Raw genomic sequence first — 20,429 nt, forward strand, 5'->3', positions numbered from 1 at the left:
GAAGGCTTTGAAGGCATTCAGTTTTCCCTGGATTACACTAAAGTAATTATAAAAATATCAGAGGTACATATAATGCTCAAACATTTGTGGACACCTGCTTGTCCATTGTTTCCTCTGAAATCAAGGGTATTAATAGTGAGTTTGTTCCCCCTTTGCTGCAGTAACAGCTTCTACTCTTTTGTGAAGGCTTTATACTAGATGATGGAACATTGTTGTGAGGATTTGGTTGCATTCAGCCACAAGTGCATTAGTGAGGTCAGGGACTGATGTTCGATGATTAGTTCTGGATCTCTACAACTCATCTCAGAAGTACTGTTTGAAGTCTCATCACTCATCACAGAGAATGCAGTTTCACTGCTCCACAGCTCAGGCTTTATATCGCTTTAGCTGATGCTTGTCCCATTCTATTGGCAATGCTTTTCCGTGTGGAAATGATAGTTGCATAAATTAATGCCTCTGTTCTAGTGCTCTAATGTTTACATAGTGATCATAGTGAGTTTTCATCTCACGCTGCTCTCTCTGTGCTGGTCTGGCATCGCCGAATACTCAGCATAGATTGGGTTATCACACTGTCCTTCTGAAAGACGAAATACTTTTTTGTAAACAATAGAATATTATAGGAACATTGAGTAGGCTTTCTGTAAAGAGTTGTTATGACATTTGATTGCATTGTGAGTATTGAATATTTACCATCTGTATTTCGGCTGTCCTTCATTTTGTAGTTAGCAGAGTCATATATTGGGTTTTCACGTGTACCTTCTGGAAGAAAAAACAACACATTAAAATGAACTATTTTATATATATATATGCATACATTTATGTTGGGTTATGATAAGGACTTTTAACGTGAAGGCAGGGTTAGCTGCTTTACTCTACATAGCTCAGTGCTTACCTGAGCTAAGCTAAAGCTAGCCATTAGCATGAAGACTTGTTTATTTGCACAGCATGGCTTTGGCTAACACAGCCTTTAATAAAGCACATAAATCCTGAAGTAAGCTGCTCATCTCCTTTAATAGTGTAGATCACTGTTAAACAAATGAATGCTGGCCAAAACAAAAAGAACAGCAAAGGCAGTGAGCAAACAGTGACTGCGATGGGGCAAACGTCAGACTTCTGCCACATTTCCATCAACACTGAAGGGGTTCCAAGCATTGCTCTGCTTATATGTATATATAGTATTTAAATGCTTCATTTGAAAGCTTACTCTAGGTTACCTACTCTGAGTTAACCTCTACACCTGCTTTGGCCCAATCCCATTTCTTCTACCCATCAGTGTCACTCTAACCTTTGGAACTGAGATACAAGGGGTAGCAGTTGAAATCTTGCCCTACCAAATGGGACCGTCAAAAATGAAAAAAAAAAAGATTACTTCATTATCAGACTACAAGCGGTGCTCTGTAGGCAACCCTTTCAGTCTTCAGTGATGGCAGAGTAGGGTAAAGTCCAGCTCCTCATTGCTGGGCTTTAGTTACATTTAGGCAATCATATGCTTTCAAAGGGAGGATATAGGACGATTATTTATTATCACCCACTGCTAATTCTTTGGTGATACAAAGCTGAAGCTATTCACCAGCTTCTTGTTCGTCAATACTGTTGGACAATTTAAGGTGGAACAGAAAAGTTAGCTAGCTAGCTACCAAGACATTAGCATGCTATTAGCAATTTTTTATGCTTGTTATAAAGATAATGACCATAATACACTGAAATTACATTAAACTAAGATAACACAGTGTCGTATTTATCGTATTTTGTTGACTGAGAAAATTCTCACAGCCATCTAGCCGGTTTTTCCTTTTTTCTTATAACAGTCTGTTTGGAGTCTCTGAAAAACCTCCTAAACTTCGCCCTACCCCTCTATCTCAACAAAAATTGGGACACCCTACCCCTAGATATGAATATGCAAAACAGAGGTCTAAGGACGGGCAAGGGGTGAAATGGGATCGGGCCTTTGTTTCCTCTGTTTCTACACTCTTTGCCCGTTGTTTCAGTTCCACTTATCATAGAGGTGCACTTTGTAGTTCTACGATAACAGACTGCAGTCTCTGCATACTTTACTAGCCCCCTTTCACCCTGTGCTTCAATGATCAGGACCCCCACACAAAACAGGTATTGTTTGCACACTGCACACACTATTATGTGGCATGTCATTGCTATGTTGAGAATGAGTGTGAGTGCTGTTTTCACTGACTCACGGTTTAGAGGAGGGTTGATAAATTGTGAAGTAACAGATGGGCTACAGTCAGTAACTGTAAATGTATAAAGTTCACCAGTATGGTAGGTGTTTCAGATAAAGTGGCCAATGAGCTACAAGGAAGTTTACCTAATTAACTAGCAACCCAATCCTTATACAAGCTGTAAGGTGTACAGACACACTGCATCTTTACAACTTTACATGGCACATAGTTTACCTTGAGCACTGTCTTGTCTCATACAGAGTCTTCCTGCAACAGATGAAATAACGTTCAATGAGTCAGACCTTTGTTGTCATTTAACCTTCATAATGTAGTCTGCAACTAAGTTGCTAGACCAGAAAAACAGCATGTGAACATGCTGAGTGACCAGCTAAACCAGCACCAGACCAGCTAAACCAGCACCAGACCAGCATAAACCAGCCTAAACCAGCTTGAACCTACATAAAATTCATAGGATGTTGTTTTTTTAGCAGGCAGAATGTCACTGGCAGGAATTTTGAGGAACTTTAGCTTTTAAAATAGAACTTTTAGGAATTCTTTTGAGACATATTATGGCTTCAATACCAAAATAAACAAAAAGGGCTGTTCATATATTATGCATTTGAAATAATATTTTCTTATTAATAGACTCACGTTTAGTCACTGTGTAGCAAACACACACTGTGAACAGTAGTAGTACTGCTGCTCCTCCTGATGTTCCTGCTATGATGGTTTTCTGGTATTCAGAAACAGCAGCAAGACCTGTAGGTAAATGATCGACTCCGTTGAGAAAGTAGATCTGTCTTTACATGCATGCAAAACTGTATGGGTTATGAAACACCCATAAAACAAAATGTTTTCATGGTTTTTCATATTAAATAATATTTTTAATATTGATTAAAAATGACAAATATATAACAAAATATTATATACATATAACAAAAAAGTGAAAAAAGAATGTTACTTTGTATTTTGTTGCCATATGGAACTGCAATCTGTAATGCATACACTGAGTAACCATACCCATAAGTCACATTCATTATCCATGCATGAAAAGTTACATAAAAAACAGCCATATACACTCACCGGCCATATACACTCACTCACACTTCAATTGCTTGTTAACACAAATAGCTAATCAAACTCAACAAAATAACCAACCAACATCTCTGAGGAATGTTTCCAACAACTTGTTGAAAGTATGCCATGAAGAATTAAGGCAGTTCTGAAGGCAAAAAGGGGTCCAAGCTTTTACTAACAAGTGTACCTAATAAAGTGGCCTGTGAGTGTATGCATGTTTTTTTAAAGTAGGTATGGAAATAATTATCTCCATAAGTTTGGGTATGTATTGCCAGCATGTAGACTAACTATGATGAAATAGAGGAGGTTAACTTTTAGGAATGGGAAAGTTAAATGAAAATCCAGTTTTCAAAACTTTTAAAGAGTTTAAAAATTTGAGACTCCTAAAATCATGCAGGACCTTGATAATTCACCAAACCATCCTCTTCAGATAAACACCACTTAAAGCTTTTATCTTTGAGAGACAGGAGAAAATCAAGCTCCACTCTTGATTCAGATCTGAAAAAATCCACAGGTGTTTCTGTCCATCCTTCGACTGTGAGAAGACAACTCAGCACTATGAGTCTGAATGGATGTGTAGCTGACAGGAAGTCCTTACTGAGAAATAAAGAAGCTATTGGTTCTATTAGAATGATAGACTGACCACCCTTAGAGTCCAGACCTCAACATCATTGAATACGTTTGGAATTTCTTGAAAACTGAGAAGCAGAAAATGCAACCAACTTCTAAGACTGAACTTTGGGGGAGTGGAAAAACATCCCTGCAGATTTCCTTAAGCAAATCTCCTGAAAACAATGGCATCTGTAATAAAAGCAACAATTTTGACTAGAATATTCAGGCAGTGCCCAGTGTGTCCAGTGGCAGTGCATTAACTTACATTGTTGACAAGTTATATTTTGTAATTCTATATAAAATTTGTAGCATCTAAAGTGGATTCATTCATGTATTATGTGCATGTATCAGTAGTGAATAATACACACACTTTAAATGACAGTCACATGTGTAGTGTGAAAAAGACAAACAAGAAGGCTGTATTAGGTACAATTAGGTACATTAGGTTCAATTGCTTGTTAACACAAATAGCTAATCAGCCAATCACGTGGCCGCAATTCAATGTATTTAGGCATGTAGAGGTGGTCAAGCCAACTTGCTGAAGTGCAGACCGAGCATCAGAACGGGGAAGAAAGGTGATTTAAGGGACTTTGAACATGGCGTGGTTGTTGGTGCTAGACTGGCTGGTCTGAGTATTTCAGAAACTGCTGATCTACTGGAATTTTCACGCAAAACCATCTCTAGGGTTTACAGAGAACGGTCCGAAAAAGAGAAAATATCCAGTGAGCGGTCAGTTGTGTGGACTAAATGATGCCTTGTTGATGTGAGAGGTCAAAGGAGAATGGGCAGACTGGTTCAATATGATAGAAAGGCAATGGTAACTCAAATAAATAAACAAAATCTCTGAGGAATGTTTTTGACACCCTGTTGAAACTATGCCACAAAGAATTAAGGCAGTTCTGACGGCAAAAGGGGGTCCAACCTTTTACTAGCGTAGTGTACCTAATTAAGTGACATGTATATGAGTGTAATGTATATGAATGGAAACGTGAAAACTAACCAAGCTGCACCTCCTGATAGGCGATGCTGCAGTTGATTCCCTCATGAAGCTCACAGCGGTAGAGACCCAGATCAGACTGCTGTACATTACGGAGGAGGATGGAGAAGTTTCCAGATTCTGAGAGCTTGGTGAACGTCTTAATACGTTTATCTCTGTTATTCCAGAACATTACTCCACCCTGCAGACTGATCTCCAGTAGATTATCTGCTGGTATAGTCCTCTGACTCCACACTGCTACTATATCTGCAGTCTTGTTTGATCCAAGGAGGGTTGATTTAAAGTTACATGGCAGCAGAACATCAGACTGCAGATCAGTGGTAACGCTGCTTCTGCCAACGTACTGCATTTGACATCCTGTAGATCCTGTGTGAAAGCATGAAAACCATCATCAGCCATCAAAACCACAACAACCATCTTTAAGAAACAGCTAATGTAGATGTTTATGAGAATTCAACTCACCTGTAACCAAACAGCACCACCAAAGCGTCCACAAACCAAAGAATCTCAGCTCAAAGAGCAGAACCATTGTGTGTTTCACCTGCTTAACACTGCAGTAACTGAAAAACAGCCTGAGAAAATGCAATGATGGTGAGAGACTGCTCTTAACATCACTTCCTGAAAAAAACTCAAACTAACAAACCACAGATACTCAGAAGCTGTTGCCACAGATTCGGGGATTTACAAAAATAGTTCACACTCTGTTGTCACACCCAAGACTAACGTACAATAAATTAAGCTGGAATTAACACTTTATGCTGAGTAAGTTTATCTGAAAAGTCACTAGAGGTGATAAACAGTGATAAACGGTTTACAAACAGCTGATTAAAGTCGTTCTGGTTCAACACTTTTTACTTTAATCACACATTCACTTGGACCAAGTAACACACAATACTGTGCAAAACTCCACCTTTCATTTACAACCCCAATTCCAGTGAAGTTGGGACGTTGTGTAAAACATAAATAAAAACAAAATACAATTAATTGCAAATCCTTTTCAACCTATATTCAAGTGAATACACTACAAAGACAAGATATTTAATGTTTAAATGGATAAACTTTATTGTTTTTTGCAAATATTCACTCATTTTGAATTTGATGCCTGCAGCACGCTCCAAAGAAGTTGGGACAGGGGCGTGTTTACCACTGTGTTACATCACCTTTCCTTTTAACAACACTCAATAAGCGTTTGGAACTGAGGACACTAATTGTTGGAGCTTTGTAGGTGGAATTCTTTCCCATTCTTGCTTGATGTGTAACTTCAGTTGCTCAACAGTCCGGGGTCTCCGTTGTCATATTTTGCGCTTCATAATGCGCCACACATTTTCGATGGGAGACAGGTCTGGACTGCAGGCAGGCCAGTCTAGTACCCGCACTCTTTTACTACGAAGGCACGCTGTTGTAACACGTGCAGAATGTGGCTTGGCATTGTCTTGCTGAAATAAGCAGGGACGTCCCTGAAAAAGACGCTGCTTTGATGGCAGCATATATTACTCCAAAACCTGTATGTACCTTTCAGCATTAATGGTGCCTTCACAGATGTGCAAGTTACCCTTGCCATGGGCACTAACACACCCCCACACCATCAGAGATGCTGGCTTTTGAACTTTGCGCTGATAACAATCCAGACAGTCCTTTTCCTCTTTGGGCCGGAGGACATGACGTCCATGATTTCCAAAAACAATTTGAAATGTGGACTCGTCAGACCACAGGACACTTTTCCACTTTGCGTCAGTCCATCTCAGATGAGCTCAGGCCCAGAGAAGCCGACGGCGTTTCTGGGTGTTGTTGATATGTGGCTTTCGCTTTGCATGGCAGAGTTTTAACTTGCACTTGTGGATGGAGCGACGAACTGTGTTCACTGACAGTGGTTTTCTGAAGTGTTCCTGAGCCCATGTGGGAATATCCGTTACAGAATGATGTCGGTTTTTAATGCATTGCCGCCTGAGGGATCGAAGGTCACGGGCATTCAATGTTGGTTTTCTGCCTTGCTGCTTACTTGCAGAGATTTCTCCAGATTCTCTGAATCTTTTGATGATATTATGGACTGTAGATGATGAAATCCCTAAATTCCTTGCAATTGCACATTGAGAAAAGTTGTTCTTAAACTGTTGGACTATTTGCTCAGTTGTTCACAAAGTGGTGAACCTCGCCCCTTCCTTGCTTGTGAATGACTGAGCCTTTCAGGAATGCTCCCTTTATAACCAATCATGACACTCACCTGTTTCCAATTAACCTGTTCACCTGTGGAATGTTCCAAACAGGTGTTTTTTTTTAGCATTCCTCAACTTTCCCAGTCTTTTGTTGCCCCTGTCCCAACTTCTTTGGAACGTGTTGCAGGCATCAAATTCAAAATGAGTGAATATTTGAAAAAAACAATAAAGTTAATCCTTTTGAACATTAAATATCTTGTCTTTGTAATGTATTCAATTGAATATAGGTTGAAAAGGAATTGCAAATTATTGTATTCTGTTCTTATTTATGTTTTACACAACGTCCCAACTTCACTGGAATTGGGGTTGTAAATCATTTCCAGTCAAAACAGCAAAGTACAAGTTATTCATTTCAGGACAAAAACAGCTGCACTGCGTAAGATTTTTATTGTATTTATTATTCTGAAAGCAGAATCGTTATTGAGTCATGAGAAAAACACTGAGATCTGATGTGTATCTGCTGCTGTGAGATACCCTGTAAAAAAGTTAGATTTCACAGGACTTTTTCAGACCACATCACATATCTTTACATATTAATGTCACACAGGCTCAAAAAGAAGGTCCGAAAAAAAAAGAAGGTCAACATTTTGCTGATTAAGACGTGATGATGATAGTAGATAATTCAATTACTTTTTTCTTTTTCACATTTTCTTTCCTGTGTATTTGCATCCAGTTCCACCTCCTAGCTATGTCTCTGCCAGGCACACCATACAACCAGTACTAGAAGGGTGAAGGCACATGTGTTTCCCATGAGACATGTGAAGTGGCACCAAATATAGTACTGATGCAACATAATTGCACAGTTCAGTGCATTTGGAGAAGAAAGCCAACTGCCAATTCTGTTACATCATCCAACAAATGTATGCATGGGCTAGCATGGTTTGTACTGAATGATGGGGAGACAGAGGGTCATTCTACCCTCCCAACTTCACTGTAAGGTAAGATGTTTCAAATGTCTTAAAGGTGAGGCCATCAATTTTAAACTCAGAGCCCTCTGTAATTTTTGACTAAATTTATCATCTCACTAGCAGCTATAATAACATAATGTATGCTTAGACTGCCCAAGACTGACAGGTCATTAAGTTGAAGACTCAAAATTAAAGAGTGGCAGCAGAGAATGGTGCAAAGTGCTGATATACACAGGAGCTCTTGTGGCATCTTCTGCTGAACTAGTCCATGTTTATCAAAACTCTATTAAATTCTGTCTAAATGGATTTCAGTCTGGAAACAAGGTTGGGGTTCCTCAAGACCTGACTGGAAGTCCTTCAACATGGTGCAACACACACTCCCAAGAGAAACGACAGGAGGCCGAAGGTTAACTTTCAAAAAGGTGGAGCACTAATCCACTTTATTGACTGGTCTGAACTTGTTGTAATTGGCTACTTAAGAGACATGGAAGCTTTGAAAAAGTTAGCCAGGAAGACTCTAATACTACTCCTGACCAATCACGGGTCTACAACTGTCTTTTAAAATGACTTGACTTACATACATATTCTGCTGCTCTCAGGTGTCTACCTGATGTTTTGATATTCCCCTTCTTCCTCCCCACCAGTTGGAGCCCCGTCTGGTTGTCCAAGGGTAGGTTCCGGCCCCGGCCGTCTCTATCCAGCAGGATCAGCGAGGGTCTGGACACTCCAAGACCTGGCCTAAGGATGGGGCCTATGCCAAAGTCTCTTTATTTTCTACTGAAATTTTATCTTTCAACTTCAAAGTTCTTCTGGCAGAAATAATGTGATACAAACACTGCGTTTCAACATCTTGAGATACACAGTTTATTACAAGTCTCCATTCTGAACAAACAAAAGAAAAAGTTATCACTGCAAGGTGTCAGAATGAAAAAAAGACTAAATGGACTGATGTAGCAAAGATAAATTAATTCGTTTGTGTGGTCAGTACCATGTAATCAAACCTGATTTTAGTAAGCACACTGAGGCAGCCACGTCAGACAGATGACGTTAGGCAATGTTAACGTGTTCCCATATTTTTGACTTTTTCAGTAATAGAGAACCCTGTGCTGTATTTTCTGATAAGATTCAATGCCAACATTTTTTTTTCATTATCAATGACATCGATTAACAGGTGAAGCCTTAATTCAGAGCAACCAACTGAAAAGAAGTTTCAGTTCACTGCTTGTTACAACAAATATATTCACAGTTAATGTGACTGACTGAAGAACATCCAGTAAAAAGAAAGGTTCTTTTTAGCTTTTAAGACTCTCAACATGTTCCTGCTCTGGACAGCTGTGATGTATCAAAAACAACTGTACAACTGTGATATAATAATTGTTACTGTAGCCTTGACTGTAAAGTTCTCACTCCTATTATCATAATAAAGAAAATAAACATAAAGTACATATAAAAAGCTGTTTGATGTTATTGAGCTTTATAAAGCCTGAATTTACAGTTTCTTCACAGCCACGTCTTATTTCTCTCACAGTTGACATAGATTGGGTTTTCTTGTGTTGTACTTTGACCTAGGAAAGGAGAGAGAGAGCAGAGTTAGTTTGGCAGTTTTCATCATTACAGGTTAAAGTGAGTTGAAATCCAGTAGCATTGAAAAGTTTGGAATCGCTGTTCAAAAGTTTGGAATCTATGTTTTCAGTAATATAAAAGCAAATATAAAAAAGATCCTAAAATGTTAGTCCTGTACAACTTTACTGGTTTCAAATAATTAGTAGGACGATAGGAAAGTGTAAATAAAAAATAAGAACTTTTAAATTGATCAGAAGCTAAAGAAGATTTTAAAATGATGGAGGAAACTGTCGGGGGGTGGGGGGGGGGGGGTTGGCACAGTGTTCTGGTCAGTAGGGGGAACTCTCACAAAAAATGTCATTTAAAAATAACTGAATAACTAAGGAGACTAAGGAGAAAACAACTAAAATACATAAATGCATAAACAGAAAAAAAAACAGTGGGAGCTTCATGGACATCCTAAGCAGAGATACAGTTATACACACATACAGCTAAATAATTTGCCAACAAACAAACTTTACAAGTGGAAAAATAGAAGATAAAGTCCACCAGCATTTTTTCCAAGCTAGGTCCTGGAGCCCATAAATGAGTTTTGGACTTTTTCATTGCCCAGATAGTCCAATACACACTGTGTTATTATTATGTAAGTTATTATTGAGCATAAAATGAAAAAAACTGTTAATATGCAACTTCAGGGGTATGACATTTCACAGTCCATTAAAAGCCTCCAACACCCATCAGATACCATCAGTCATCTTAAAGTCATATCAATCCTACTGAAATACTCACAGCACTCTCTGCTGGTACTCTTCAGTTTTCTGAGCTCCATGTCGTTCTCTATGCAGGAGAAACAGAACAACAACCTCTGATAATAATAACAAAAGCAGCTTTAATTGCATTGCAAATACACGGTGTGCCCAAAAGTTTAGACAGCACTCATCCAGTGTTTCTTCTGAAATCAAGGGAGTTTGACCCTGTTTACTGCAGTAACAGCCTCTACTCTTCTGGAAAGGCTTTATATTAGATATTGGAACATTGCTGTGAGGATTTGATTGCATTCATTCACAGAAGCATTAGTGAGGTCAAGTACTGATGTTGGATGATACACTATACTTCCAAAAGTATTCAGTCACCCACCCAAATCATTGAATTCAAGCGTTCCATCACTTCCATGGCCACAGGTGTATAAAACCAAGCACCTATGCCTGCAGACTGCTTCTACAAGCATTTATGAAAGAATGGGTCGCTCTCAGGAGCTCAGTGAATTCCAGCATAAACACACTCTTAACCCATATGGAAAGCCTTCCCAGAAGAGTTGAAGCTGTTATAGCTGCAAAGGGTGGGCTGACATCATATTAAACCCTATGGATTAAGAAAGGGATGTCACTCAAGTTCATATGCGTGTGAAGGCACGAGCGGATACTTTTGGCAACATAGTGTAAGTTCTGGATACTCCAGCTCATGGTACTGGATGGAGCTCCATCACTCCAGTGAACTAACGCATGGCACTGGGCCTGGTGGTGACCTTAGACTCACATGTGACCACTCCAAATCTGTTGCCATATATTTTCTGGAGATTGTTCAAGTAGCTGAGTTTGCAAATCAGAAAGAGTGTCTGGATACTTTTAGACAGTGTAGAACATAATACATAATACGTTTAACAGTTTTACCGTAAATAGCCTCTTCTTTTGAGTCTCTTTTGCCTGAAGATTAGATCAGAAAAAAATCTGTGTAATTTTGGTATGGTAGACACAATAAGGAAATGTGAATTAAGCAAGAGACTTACTTTCATGAAAATAAGTATTCACATACAAAGGATCTGCTGTATCTCCTGAAATGTGAAAAAAATACTATTAAGAACATGTTGGGAAAGAAATATATCCCTCAAAAAGGCCCAGCATTAAGGGATGGAGCTCACATACTTCTTCTCCGTTGTATACAGCACAAAGACACCAACAACAGGCAGAGTGCGGCTGCTGCTCCGAGCAAGAAATGCCAGTATTTCATGGAGCTGTACGCTTCAAAGAGATAAAAGTGGTTTATACATCACTTCTTATCAACTCTCAGTGTGTGCTAGCAGGCAGAATGGTTTAGAATGGATCATTTGCTTCTTACCTGTGCTTACATAAACATCCTGATAAGCAAGTGTACAACTGTTCCCCCTGAACAGCTCACAGCGGTAGAAACCCAAATCAGACTGCTGCACTTTATGGAGAAGGATGGAGAAGTTCCCAGATTCTGAGTGTTCAGGGAACGGCCTAATGTGTCTATTTCTGTTGTTCCAGAACTTTACTTCACCCTGCAGACTGATCTCCAGTAGTCTCCAATCTGTTGTTATATTGCTGTGACTCCACACTGCTGCTGTATCTGCAGTCTTGTCTGATTCAAGAGTGGCTGGTTTGAAGTAACATGGCAGCAGAACATCAGACTGTAGCGTGATGACCATGTTAATTCTGGTGAGCGACTCGCTCCCACACAAAGTGACGCCTGTACAAGCCAAGCACAAACATTTTTAATGTAAATCAACAAGTTAACATAGGAAAAGGAAAGCTTTAACAAGAGGGATGGCCAAATTCCAGCCTGCGGTGAGATCTTAATGGGCACGGACTTCTGTTTTAAAGTGTGTTGTAAGTGGCCCACCAGCCAGTACGTCACAGTTTTTCTTTTCTCCTGATGGTGGCAGCACCATAAAATTTGTGTAGTGCACCGTAATGTGAAAACAAAGTAAGCCAAAGCAAGTAAAGAGCCTTTCTTCTCTGATTAGACCTGCACTTTATTTACTGAATGACATTAAGTCAAGGCTACAGCCATAAAGCACAAATTTAACATTAAGAACTGTCGATTCTGGTGAGATTTTAATACTTTTTCCAATGAGGGCCAAAGCAAATGCGTGTGCTTCATATGTTAAAAGACTGTAATGAATTGAATATCAAGAGACATGACACAAAGCATGGGTAGTATAATAAATATTCAGGAGAGGGCAGAGAAACTAGAGCAACTGCAGGCTATCTTCTAACCATAGCTAATTCAGTAGGTCAGTAAATATTAACCCTTTAAGGCCATGGATATTTATGCTATTAAATCCAATCTTCTCGTTTAATAAAGTGATTTCTGAAAGATGTTGCTGCATTTATTTGATCTATAAAGAAAATGATCTAACACAGCTGAAAATTTAAAGATGTTTATTTAGTTTGTGCCCTGTGATGGACTGGTGGCCTGTCCAAGGTGTTTCCTGCCTACCCACAGAGTCCTGGGATAGGCCCAGCACCCCCACAACCCAGGAGGATAAATGGCTTAGAAAATGTGTGTGTGTGTGTGTGTGTGTGTGTGTGTGTGTGTGTGTGTGTGTGTGTATTTAGTTTGTCTCACAAATTATATTTTTAAACAATTAAATTATATTTTGAACAACTCTTGAACACCAATGTACTTTATTTAATACATTAGTCATATTTTATTCTTAGTGTTAAAAAACAAATCAATCATTTGTTATGAGCACTTGCAATCCAAATTGAGCAATCCAACAATAAATGAAGCCTTGTGTGTAACGGGGCTGGCTGGCGGTGTGTAATTTAAACCTAGGCCTCTAACACTAGAGGCCAGTGTGCTATAGTGCAGGCCACTGACTCTGAACTGAAACAGGCCCAAATGCAGAGCTGAGCCCAGCGGCACTTTATGATAAGGAGACGTGTCATATACACAAGCTAGTCCTGTTTAATCTCATTTATCAAGCTAATGTCTGCAGCTAAGCTAAGAAAAGCTAACAAGTCAGGTAATTGATCTCAGTTCTTTCTTGTAAATGTTTAGCATACTTTAGAGTTAGAATAAGCCTGCCTGTTAAAAGTTTATATGTTTTAATCCAAACATTTTTAGCAACAGTAATGAAATTAAATCCACATCACCCTGATCAGATGATTTATGTGCCAGGCTTTATATGTTTCCCACAAAAACTCACCATCTCCTGGCATAATAATGCTAATTATACTGCCACCGCCATATATATATATATATATATATATAATAAAGTTTTTAAATATGTTTTCCAACTTTTGCTACAAGGACAGTCATTTAAACTGCCTTACTTATTTGTAGGTGGAAATATGAGCTAGTATGACTGTTTGGCTGAAACAAACCTTATTAAGCTAATGTTTTAACCATTTTATCTTTGCAGTAAGTTAACTTTATTAAATAGACAAACTAAGTAAACCCACCAGTCAGCAGTGTGTAGTAAGCTTTTTCAAACACAGTCAGAGCTTTTTTATTGGCTTGAAGCCTCAAATGATCTGAAACTGCTCCACGGCACAGATATTTGAGCCAAAATATACAACAAAAATACAATTATCCATCAAGTGATCGCTCTTTAAAGAAACATGAAACCTACTGAGATTGAACTCCAGCAGGTGAACCCTTGAACAGCTCACAGCAGTAGAGACCCTGGTCTGATAATTGAGTTATATGAAGGATAATGGAGAAGTTATCAGATAAGGAGTGTTCAAGGAACGACCTAATTTGTCTGTCTTTCAGTTCCCAGTGTTTGGTGTCGCCACGAATCTCAATCTTAAGCAAGTTGAACAGAGCCGTATTTATCTGACCCCACACCACTGCTATATCTTCAGCCTTGTCTGATCTGAAGAGGGCTGATTTAAAGTAACAAGGCAACATCACACCAGACATCAGCTCAGTGGTTAATGTTGTGTTGGAAACCAGCTCCCTTCCAGCCCTTCCCACTCAAACCTGCAGAAACTGGAGCACATAAAAACCATTACTACACTGTTGCTCAGCTATCAGATGCCCTTCTATGTAAGTCTATGGAATATTTTTCATGGAATATTTTTCATATATATTTTCCAGAAGGTTTTCTGTAATCTTTCAGTTATGTTCCTGTTTGCTCAACTTACATTTTCACATTTTTATTTAATCCTTTATGTTTCTTTATGCACATCTTAAAGGTGTATTAGTCAAAATTGAAGATACTCGGCCTCTAGCACTTAAATAGGTGAGCTACAATAACACCTATCAACACAAAGCATGCCCCTAGAATCGACAGTGCACTCCAGAGTTCTTTTAGAATTTGCTAGCATGGCCAAGGATGGTCAAGACTTCACTTTCCAGCATTGAAATAGGCAGTTTATTTACTCCTTATACTTCTTTGTACATCAGCACCATTTGGCCAAAGCAGGCATGGAATTGCTTTGCTTCTTTTGTCCTGGGCAGTGGAGAATTCACAAGCCTATAAACACTTGGTTCATTTAGATTTGCTGCTGCCAGAATAAAGCGTCTTTACTGTTTCTCTTTGTAATAAGCTCCCAGACGTTTTTCAGTGAACTGTGACTACTACCAGGCCAAATATCGTCTCTACAACAGCATGTAAAGTGGAATAGAAAGGTTGAATACGAAGCTAACTTCAGCCTCGTGTAGTTAATTCCATTACCTGCACAAGAGTTTAATGCAATTGACCAGCATTGCCTACATCACTATGAAGGTGGCTCATTCAAAGCATTACTTTATGGGACTCTCTAAGTAATAAACCTTTTTTTTCCACTTGGCTTGTTTTGTAAAGCCATCCATTCAAACAGTTCAACACTAATGTTTTATGTTTATATACCCGTCTAGTAGGAACATCACTAAATCTAAATCCCCTTTGCGTGTAATATTTCTCTTGGAAAAGTGCTTTCAATGTTGATTCTTGTTATGATGCTTGTTGTTATATGTTTTGCCAGAACAGTTTTTTTCCCCTACAGGATTAGAACCTTCCAGCACAGGTCGCAAACCAGATTCTGCCATGTTTTCTTAGCTGAGCAGACGGAGAAGACACAGGAGAAGGCTTATAAAGTAACAAACAGGAAGTACAGCTGTTAAATAGTTACTTGCCTTTGATAAGAGTGGACAGGAGCAGCCCCAGGACCCCAAATTCACTCGCTGATTTCATTTTCCCTAGTTCACTAACAGCTCAAACATAATAACAAGTGAAACACAAAGAGTGACTTGTCACCTGAATCCGTGGTGATTGCTCTTTAACATACATCTGGCTTTGTCTGGGGGTTGATAAAGGAAATCCTGTGACAGACCTTTTGCTGTTACAGTGCACACATGAATGTTCTGCAGGTACAATCAGACAATTTGACAAGAGAACACACAGCCTACAAAATTTGGGGGATTTATTAGGGGACCAAGCACTGAAGGCACTATTATTCTTTTTTAAGAACTTTTATTGTTGTTTTTCTTCTCTAAAATGAATCATTCAGACCAAATCATAAGTCATCAAGACATGAAACTTGGTAAATCTGCTACCCATTGATCAAGTTTCATATCTTTATATGAAAAGATATGAAAACTATTTAAGTAAGCATGACGAGCCAGATCAGCCAAACAGGAGCAGAAGAGCACAGTGTTTAAAATATTCGGCCCATAATTTCTACACCATGTGTCATACTGACAAAATTCAGCATCAACAAGCATAAATAAATACATTTACATTTACGGCATTTGGCTGACGCTCTTATCCAGAGCGACTTACAATTTGATCATTTTACACAGGCAGGCCAAGGCGGTGAGTCTTGCCCAAGGACTCTTATTGGTATAGTGTAGGGTGTTTGCCTATGTGGGGATTGAACCCCAGTCTACAGTGGAGAAGGCAGAGGTGTTAACCACTACACTAACCAACCACAACAAAAAAAAAAGGCCTTTTTAAAACTCAATACTAAATATTCTTAGCTTTTTATTTAATAAACACTGGGCCTAATGCTTATTCACTGCTAATACACAACCAGTATTTTCTGGTTATAATGAGAGAGGACTCAAAATGCTAACAGACCATATCACTAACTTTGAGCCTGGACACTGTACTCTGACTATGCAAACTAAAGCTCAGTCTCACAGAGAGGACTGCAAATAATAATAAAACACAGTTTACTGTGGAAATGGAATGAAAATAAGCCTTAGGGTTTATTAAATAAGCTGTTACCATAGTGCTGCAAATGTGTACTGCATGACAGCTATTTTCACTGCAAAAGCAGATGCACTTACTGTGATGGCATCAACCTAACACCTAACTTCACACTCAACCCCACCCAAAGCAACAACTACTACACAGTGCGTACCACACTAACACACATCCTGTTTATCAGAAATTAGATGCATTTTCACCAATGAATCTTGCAAACTCACACTTAATCTTGAAGGAATTATTTTTCCAAAGTAGCAAAGGTTGTTTTTAGGACAGCATTTACCATAAAAGACAGAATTGCTCAAATCTAAAAAGGAATGAAGTAAAATACTGAAGTTACTGATTACACTGGTTTTCTTGAGTTAAATCAGTTTGATGATACTGGAGTTCACCCAGCTCAAACTGCATAGTTTAATCAGAAGTTGGCCTTATCCACATTTTTAGTAGTGCATCTCGGTTAGGTAAATTTACTTTGCTCCGTTTCTCTGTGAGCTCCTTCCACAGTCCCATCTTTTAATTCATTTTCAAAAAACTCTAAAACCATGTTTTCACTTTGTCATTAGGGTTAAATTAAAGTAAACTGATGTGTGAAAATTGCAGATATATACAAATCCATAACACAATAAAGTGTGCAAATATTTGAGGTGTCTGGAAACTTTCTGAATCCACTGTTCATAACTTTACATGAACATTATTTATATATATATATGTATATATATATATATGTACTATCAGGTGACAACATGTCATTGTTCAACTCTTGATAACATCAGCGATACCACCAGCAAAATGTATGTGAAATGAGTCAATGAATCTTTAATATCAATTCAAGTCATTTCCTCAATATAGACTTAATTTCTGATAAATAACTGTAAAATTCAGTGCTGTACCAAGAATTTCTACCAGAAACTAGTTTTTAAAATTTTGCCCACCTTTGTGTATATAAATGGCACAAAGACAGAAGAATATGGCACAAACCAAACCCTTACAAAACTGCTTCGAAATCACACAGCAATCAACAAAAAGAGAATAAGCTTTGTTTGTTATTTAAATCAATTTGATAAATTTGAATGCACAGTAGTGCTATGCCTACACTCTCATCTGATCTCAAGATGGCAGCAAGTCATCAGATCACAGCAATGGCACAACAAGTCACCTCTGGACCTGTATGCAGACATATTGGGCCAGGCCCTCTTAAGTTAGACACAAACTGACAAATCCAGCAAGGCCTGATATAATAGTGCAGAATCTTCACAGAGACAAGATTATAATGATAAAATAGAACGATGTCTTTGTATTATACAGTATATCATCGCTAACAGAGAAGCCTCACACTGAGCACAACCCCACGACATCCAGAGAGCATTTTTCCAACGGATTTAACAACTACACATTGTTTTTAAAGAACAAGCCCAGTAACATTAAAACTAGTTATTTAGAAGAAAGGTTCAGTCCAGTTTACTGATGCAGATTAAATGACTGATTAAACAAGGAGTTCACAAATCAACTTTAGCATATGAGATTCAGCCTATTGGCCTATTTCATCCCATTATTACATCAAGAACTTTAGACACGTTAAGGAAACCACAATAGGCAAAAGTGAAATAAAGCAAAGTGAAATAAAAGTATAAATCATCAAAAAATTGGTGCAGACTTCACTGAAACTATGAATAGGGATACTCACCTTTTAGTAAATATAGGAGTTCAGCTGATAATGAGGCTCACAGGCAGATTCATCCAAAGCTGATGATCTGTCAAGATACTGAATGCCTTTGAAAGATTAGGTTAGATTAAGTGACTATTATTAGTCCCACAGTAGAGAAATTTCACCTCCACATTTAACCCATCTGTGAAGTGAAGCACCACATACACACTAGTGAGCTACACACCACCTCAGTCATGTGCTATCGGCTCTGTGGGAACTGGTGACGTTCCAGTTACAGGGCCGGTTCTCTAACCTCCAACCCATGAATGCCCCTCACCAAAAAAAACAAACAACTTTTATGTCTTATCTTTTAAGACATATCTTAAGATGCTCTTATCTAATCACAGTAGAAATTTAATACAAGCTTCTAATATTATTAAGTGACCGTATTTATTAGCTTTACACAGAACATAATTTATAGTGCTGTATCATATTTCACATAAGAATAAATTAACACCCTGTCCCCTCTGTGCATCTGTATTTCTGCAAACCACAGCAGCATTCATGCTCAACTGCAGTACAGAGGCTCTTATAGTACATAGTTGTAGTACAGCTGTGACATTTATGGTGGACTTATTCCTCATATGCTTATTCATTGGCGTCAAAGAAATCAGCGTCTAGGTATTCCGAAGTCAGAGGAACCTGCACACCAGACAACTGTCCATTGCAAGAGTGAATGAAGTGACTGACCTCGACTCACACACACACACACACACACACACACACACACACACACACACACAAACATATCTAAGCTGCTTATTCTTCTGGGTCGGCTGGTGCCTATCCCAGCAGCCATTGGGCAGAAGGCAGGAAACACCCTGGATGGGTTGCCAGTCCATTGCAGGGTTGACACACAGACATATACAGTCATAGCCAAAAGCACCCCTGAAATTTTTCCAGAAAATGAAGTATTTCTCCCAGAAAATTATTGCAATTACACAAGTTTTGTTATACGTTTTGTTATACGAAATATGTTTATTTCCTTTGTGTGTATCGGAACAAAAAAAAAAGGCAAATTTAACATAATTTCACGCAAAACTCCAAAAAAGGGTTGACTCAATCTTTGCATTGTCTGTCTGTGTGTGCTACACTAAGCATGGAGAACAGAAAGAGGAGAACTGTCTGAGGACTTGAGAACCAAATTTGTAGAAAAATATCAACAATCTCAAGGTTACAAGTCCATCTCCAGAGATCTTGATGTTCCTTTGTCCACGGTGCGCAACATAATCAAGAAGTTTACAACCCATGGCACTGGCACAAATATGGTGGAGGTTCAAAGATGTTTTAGGGTTGTTTTGCTGTCTCTGGCACTGGATGCCTTGACTGTGTGCAGGGCATCATGAAATCTGAAGATTACCAAAGGATTTGGGGTTGCAATGTAGGGCCCAGTGTCAGAAAGCTGGGTTTGCGTCCTAGGTCATGGGTCTTCCAACAGGACAATGACCCCAAGCATACTTCAAAAAGCACTCAGAAATGGATGGAAACAAAGCACTGGAGAGTTCTGAAGTGGCCAGCAATGAGTCCGGATCTAAATCCTATTGAACACTTTTGGAGAGATCTTAAAATTGCTGTTGGGAGAAGGCACCCTTCAAATATGTGAGACCTGGAGCAGTTTGCAAAAGAAGAGTGGTGCAGAATTCCAGTTGAGAGGTGTAAGATGCTTGTTGATGGTTATAGGAAGCGATTGATTTCAGTTATACACAACATTCCAGAGTTTGCATGTTCTCCCCGTGTCTGCGTGGGTTTCCTCCGGGTTCTCCGGTTTCCTCTTACAGTCCAAAGACATGCGGTCAGGCCAATTGGACGTGCTAAATTGCCCCTAGGTGTGAGTGTGTGAGTGACTGTCTGTGTCTGTCTGTCTGCCCTGCGATGGACTGGCGACCTGTCCAGGGTGTATCCTGCCTTCCGCCCGATGTCTGCTGGGATAGGTTCCTGCACCCCCCTGCGACCCTGACGGAGAAGCGGCTTAGAAAATGGATGGATGGACAACATTCAAGATTAAGCAGTGAGTGGAATGGCAAAGTGAATATTAAATTTAATGAAATATTAAAATTACATACTTATTATATAATTATTATATAATTATATACCTATATATAAAGTATTATAAAAATATATATATAAGTATTCTTTGTAATAGCAATTACACACAGACCCTCATAAACATCACAACAAATCATAATGTTCTTATAACAATATTTTCCAAAATGGTCTACAGCATAGTAAAGCACAAA

General features: G+C 38.8%; 2 protein-coding genes across 3 annotated transcripts; both read right to left on the reverse strand.

Moving 5' to 3' along the window:
• Nucleotides 1-222: 222 nt before the first annotated feature.
• Nucleotides 223-5,641, reverse strand: LOC108437634. The gene is made up of 6 exons (XM_017714846.2): nt 5,323-5,641; nt 4,864-5,226; nt 2,826-2,933; nt 2,409-2,441; nt 691-759; nt 223-577 (listed from the first exon to the last, which is right to left on the reverse strand). The coding sequence occupies exons 1-6, from the start codon at nt 5,387-5,389 to the stop codon at nt 501-503; spliced, it is 717 nt and encodes a 238-aa protein (XP_017570335.1). The 5' UTR covers nt 5,390-5,641; the 3' UTR covers nt 223-500.
• A 3,180-nt stretch (nt 5,642-8,821) lies between these two features.
• LOC108437632 lies at nt 8,822-15,540 on the reverse strand. 2 transcript variants are annotated; one of them, XM_017714844.2, is made up of 7 exons: nt 15,413-15,540; nt 11,660-12,031; nt 11,467-11,562; nt 11,331-11,375; nt 11,215-11,247; nt 10,334-10,381; nt 8,822-9,546 (listed from the first exon to the last, which is right to left on the reverse strand). In XM_017714844.2, the coding sequence occupies exons 1-7, from the start codon at nt 15,468-15,470 to the stop codon at nt 9,482-9,484; spliced, it is 717 nt and encodes a 238-aa protein (XP_017570333.1). In that variant the 5' UTR covers nt 15,471-15,540; the 3' UTR covers nt 8,822-9,481. The 2 variants fall into 2 exon arrangements, with proteins under 2 accessions (XP_017570333.1, XP_017570332.1); XM_017714843.2 differs by having other exon boundaries at nt 10,334-10,409.
• Between the last annotated feature and the right edge of the window lie 4,889 nt (nt 15,541-20,429).

Source organism: Pygocentrus nattereri, chromosome 23 (assembly GCF_015220715.1).
Source record: "Pygocentrus nattereri isolate fPygNat1 chromosome 23, fPygNat1.pri, whole genome shotgun sequence".
Classification (NCBI taxonomy): Eukaryota; Metazoa; Chordata; class Actinopteri; order Characiformes; family Serrasalmidae; genus Pygocentrus; species Pygocentrus nattereri.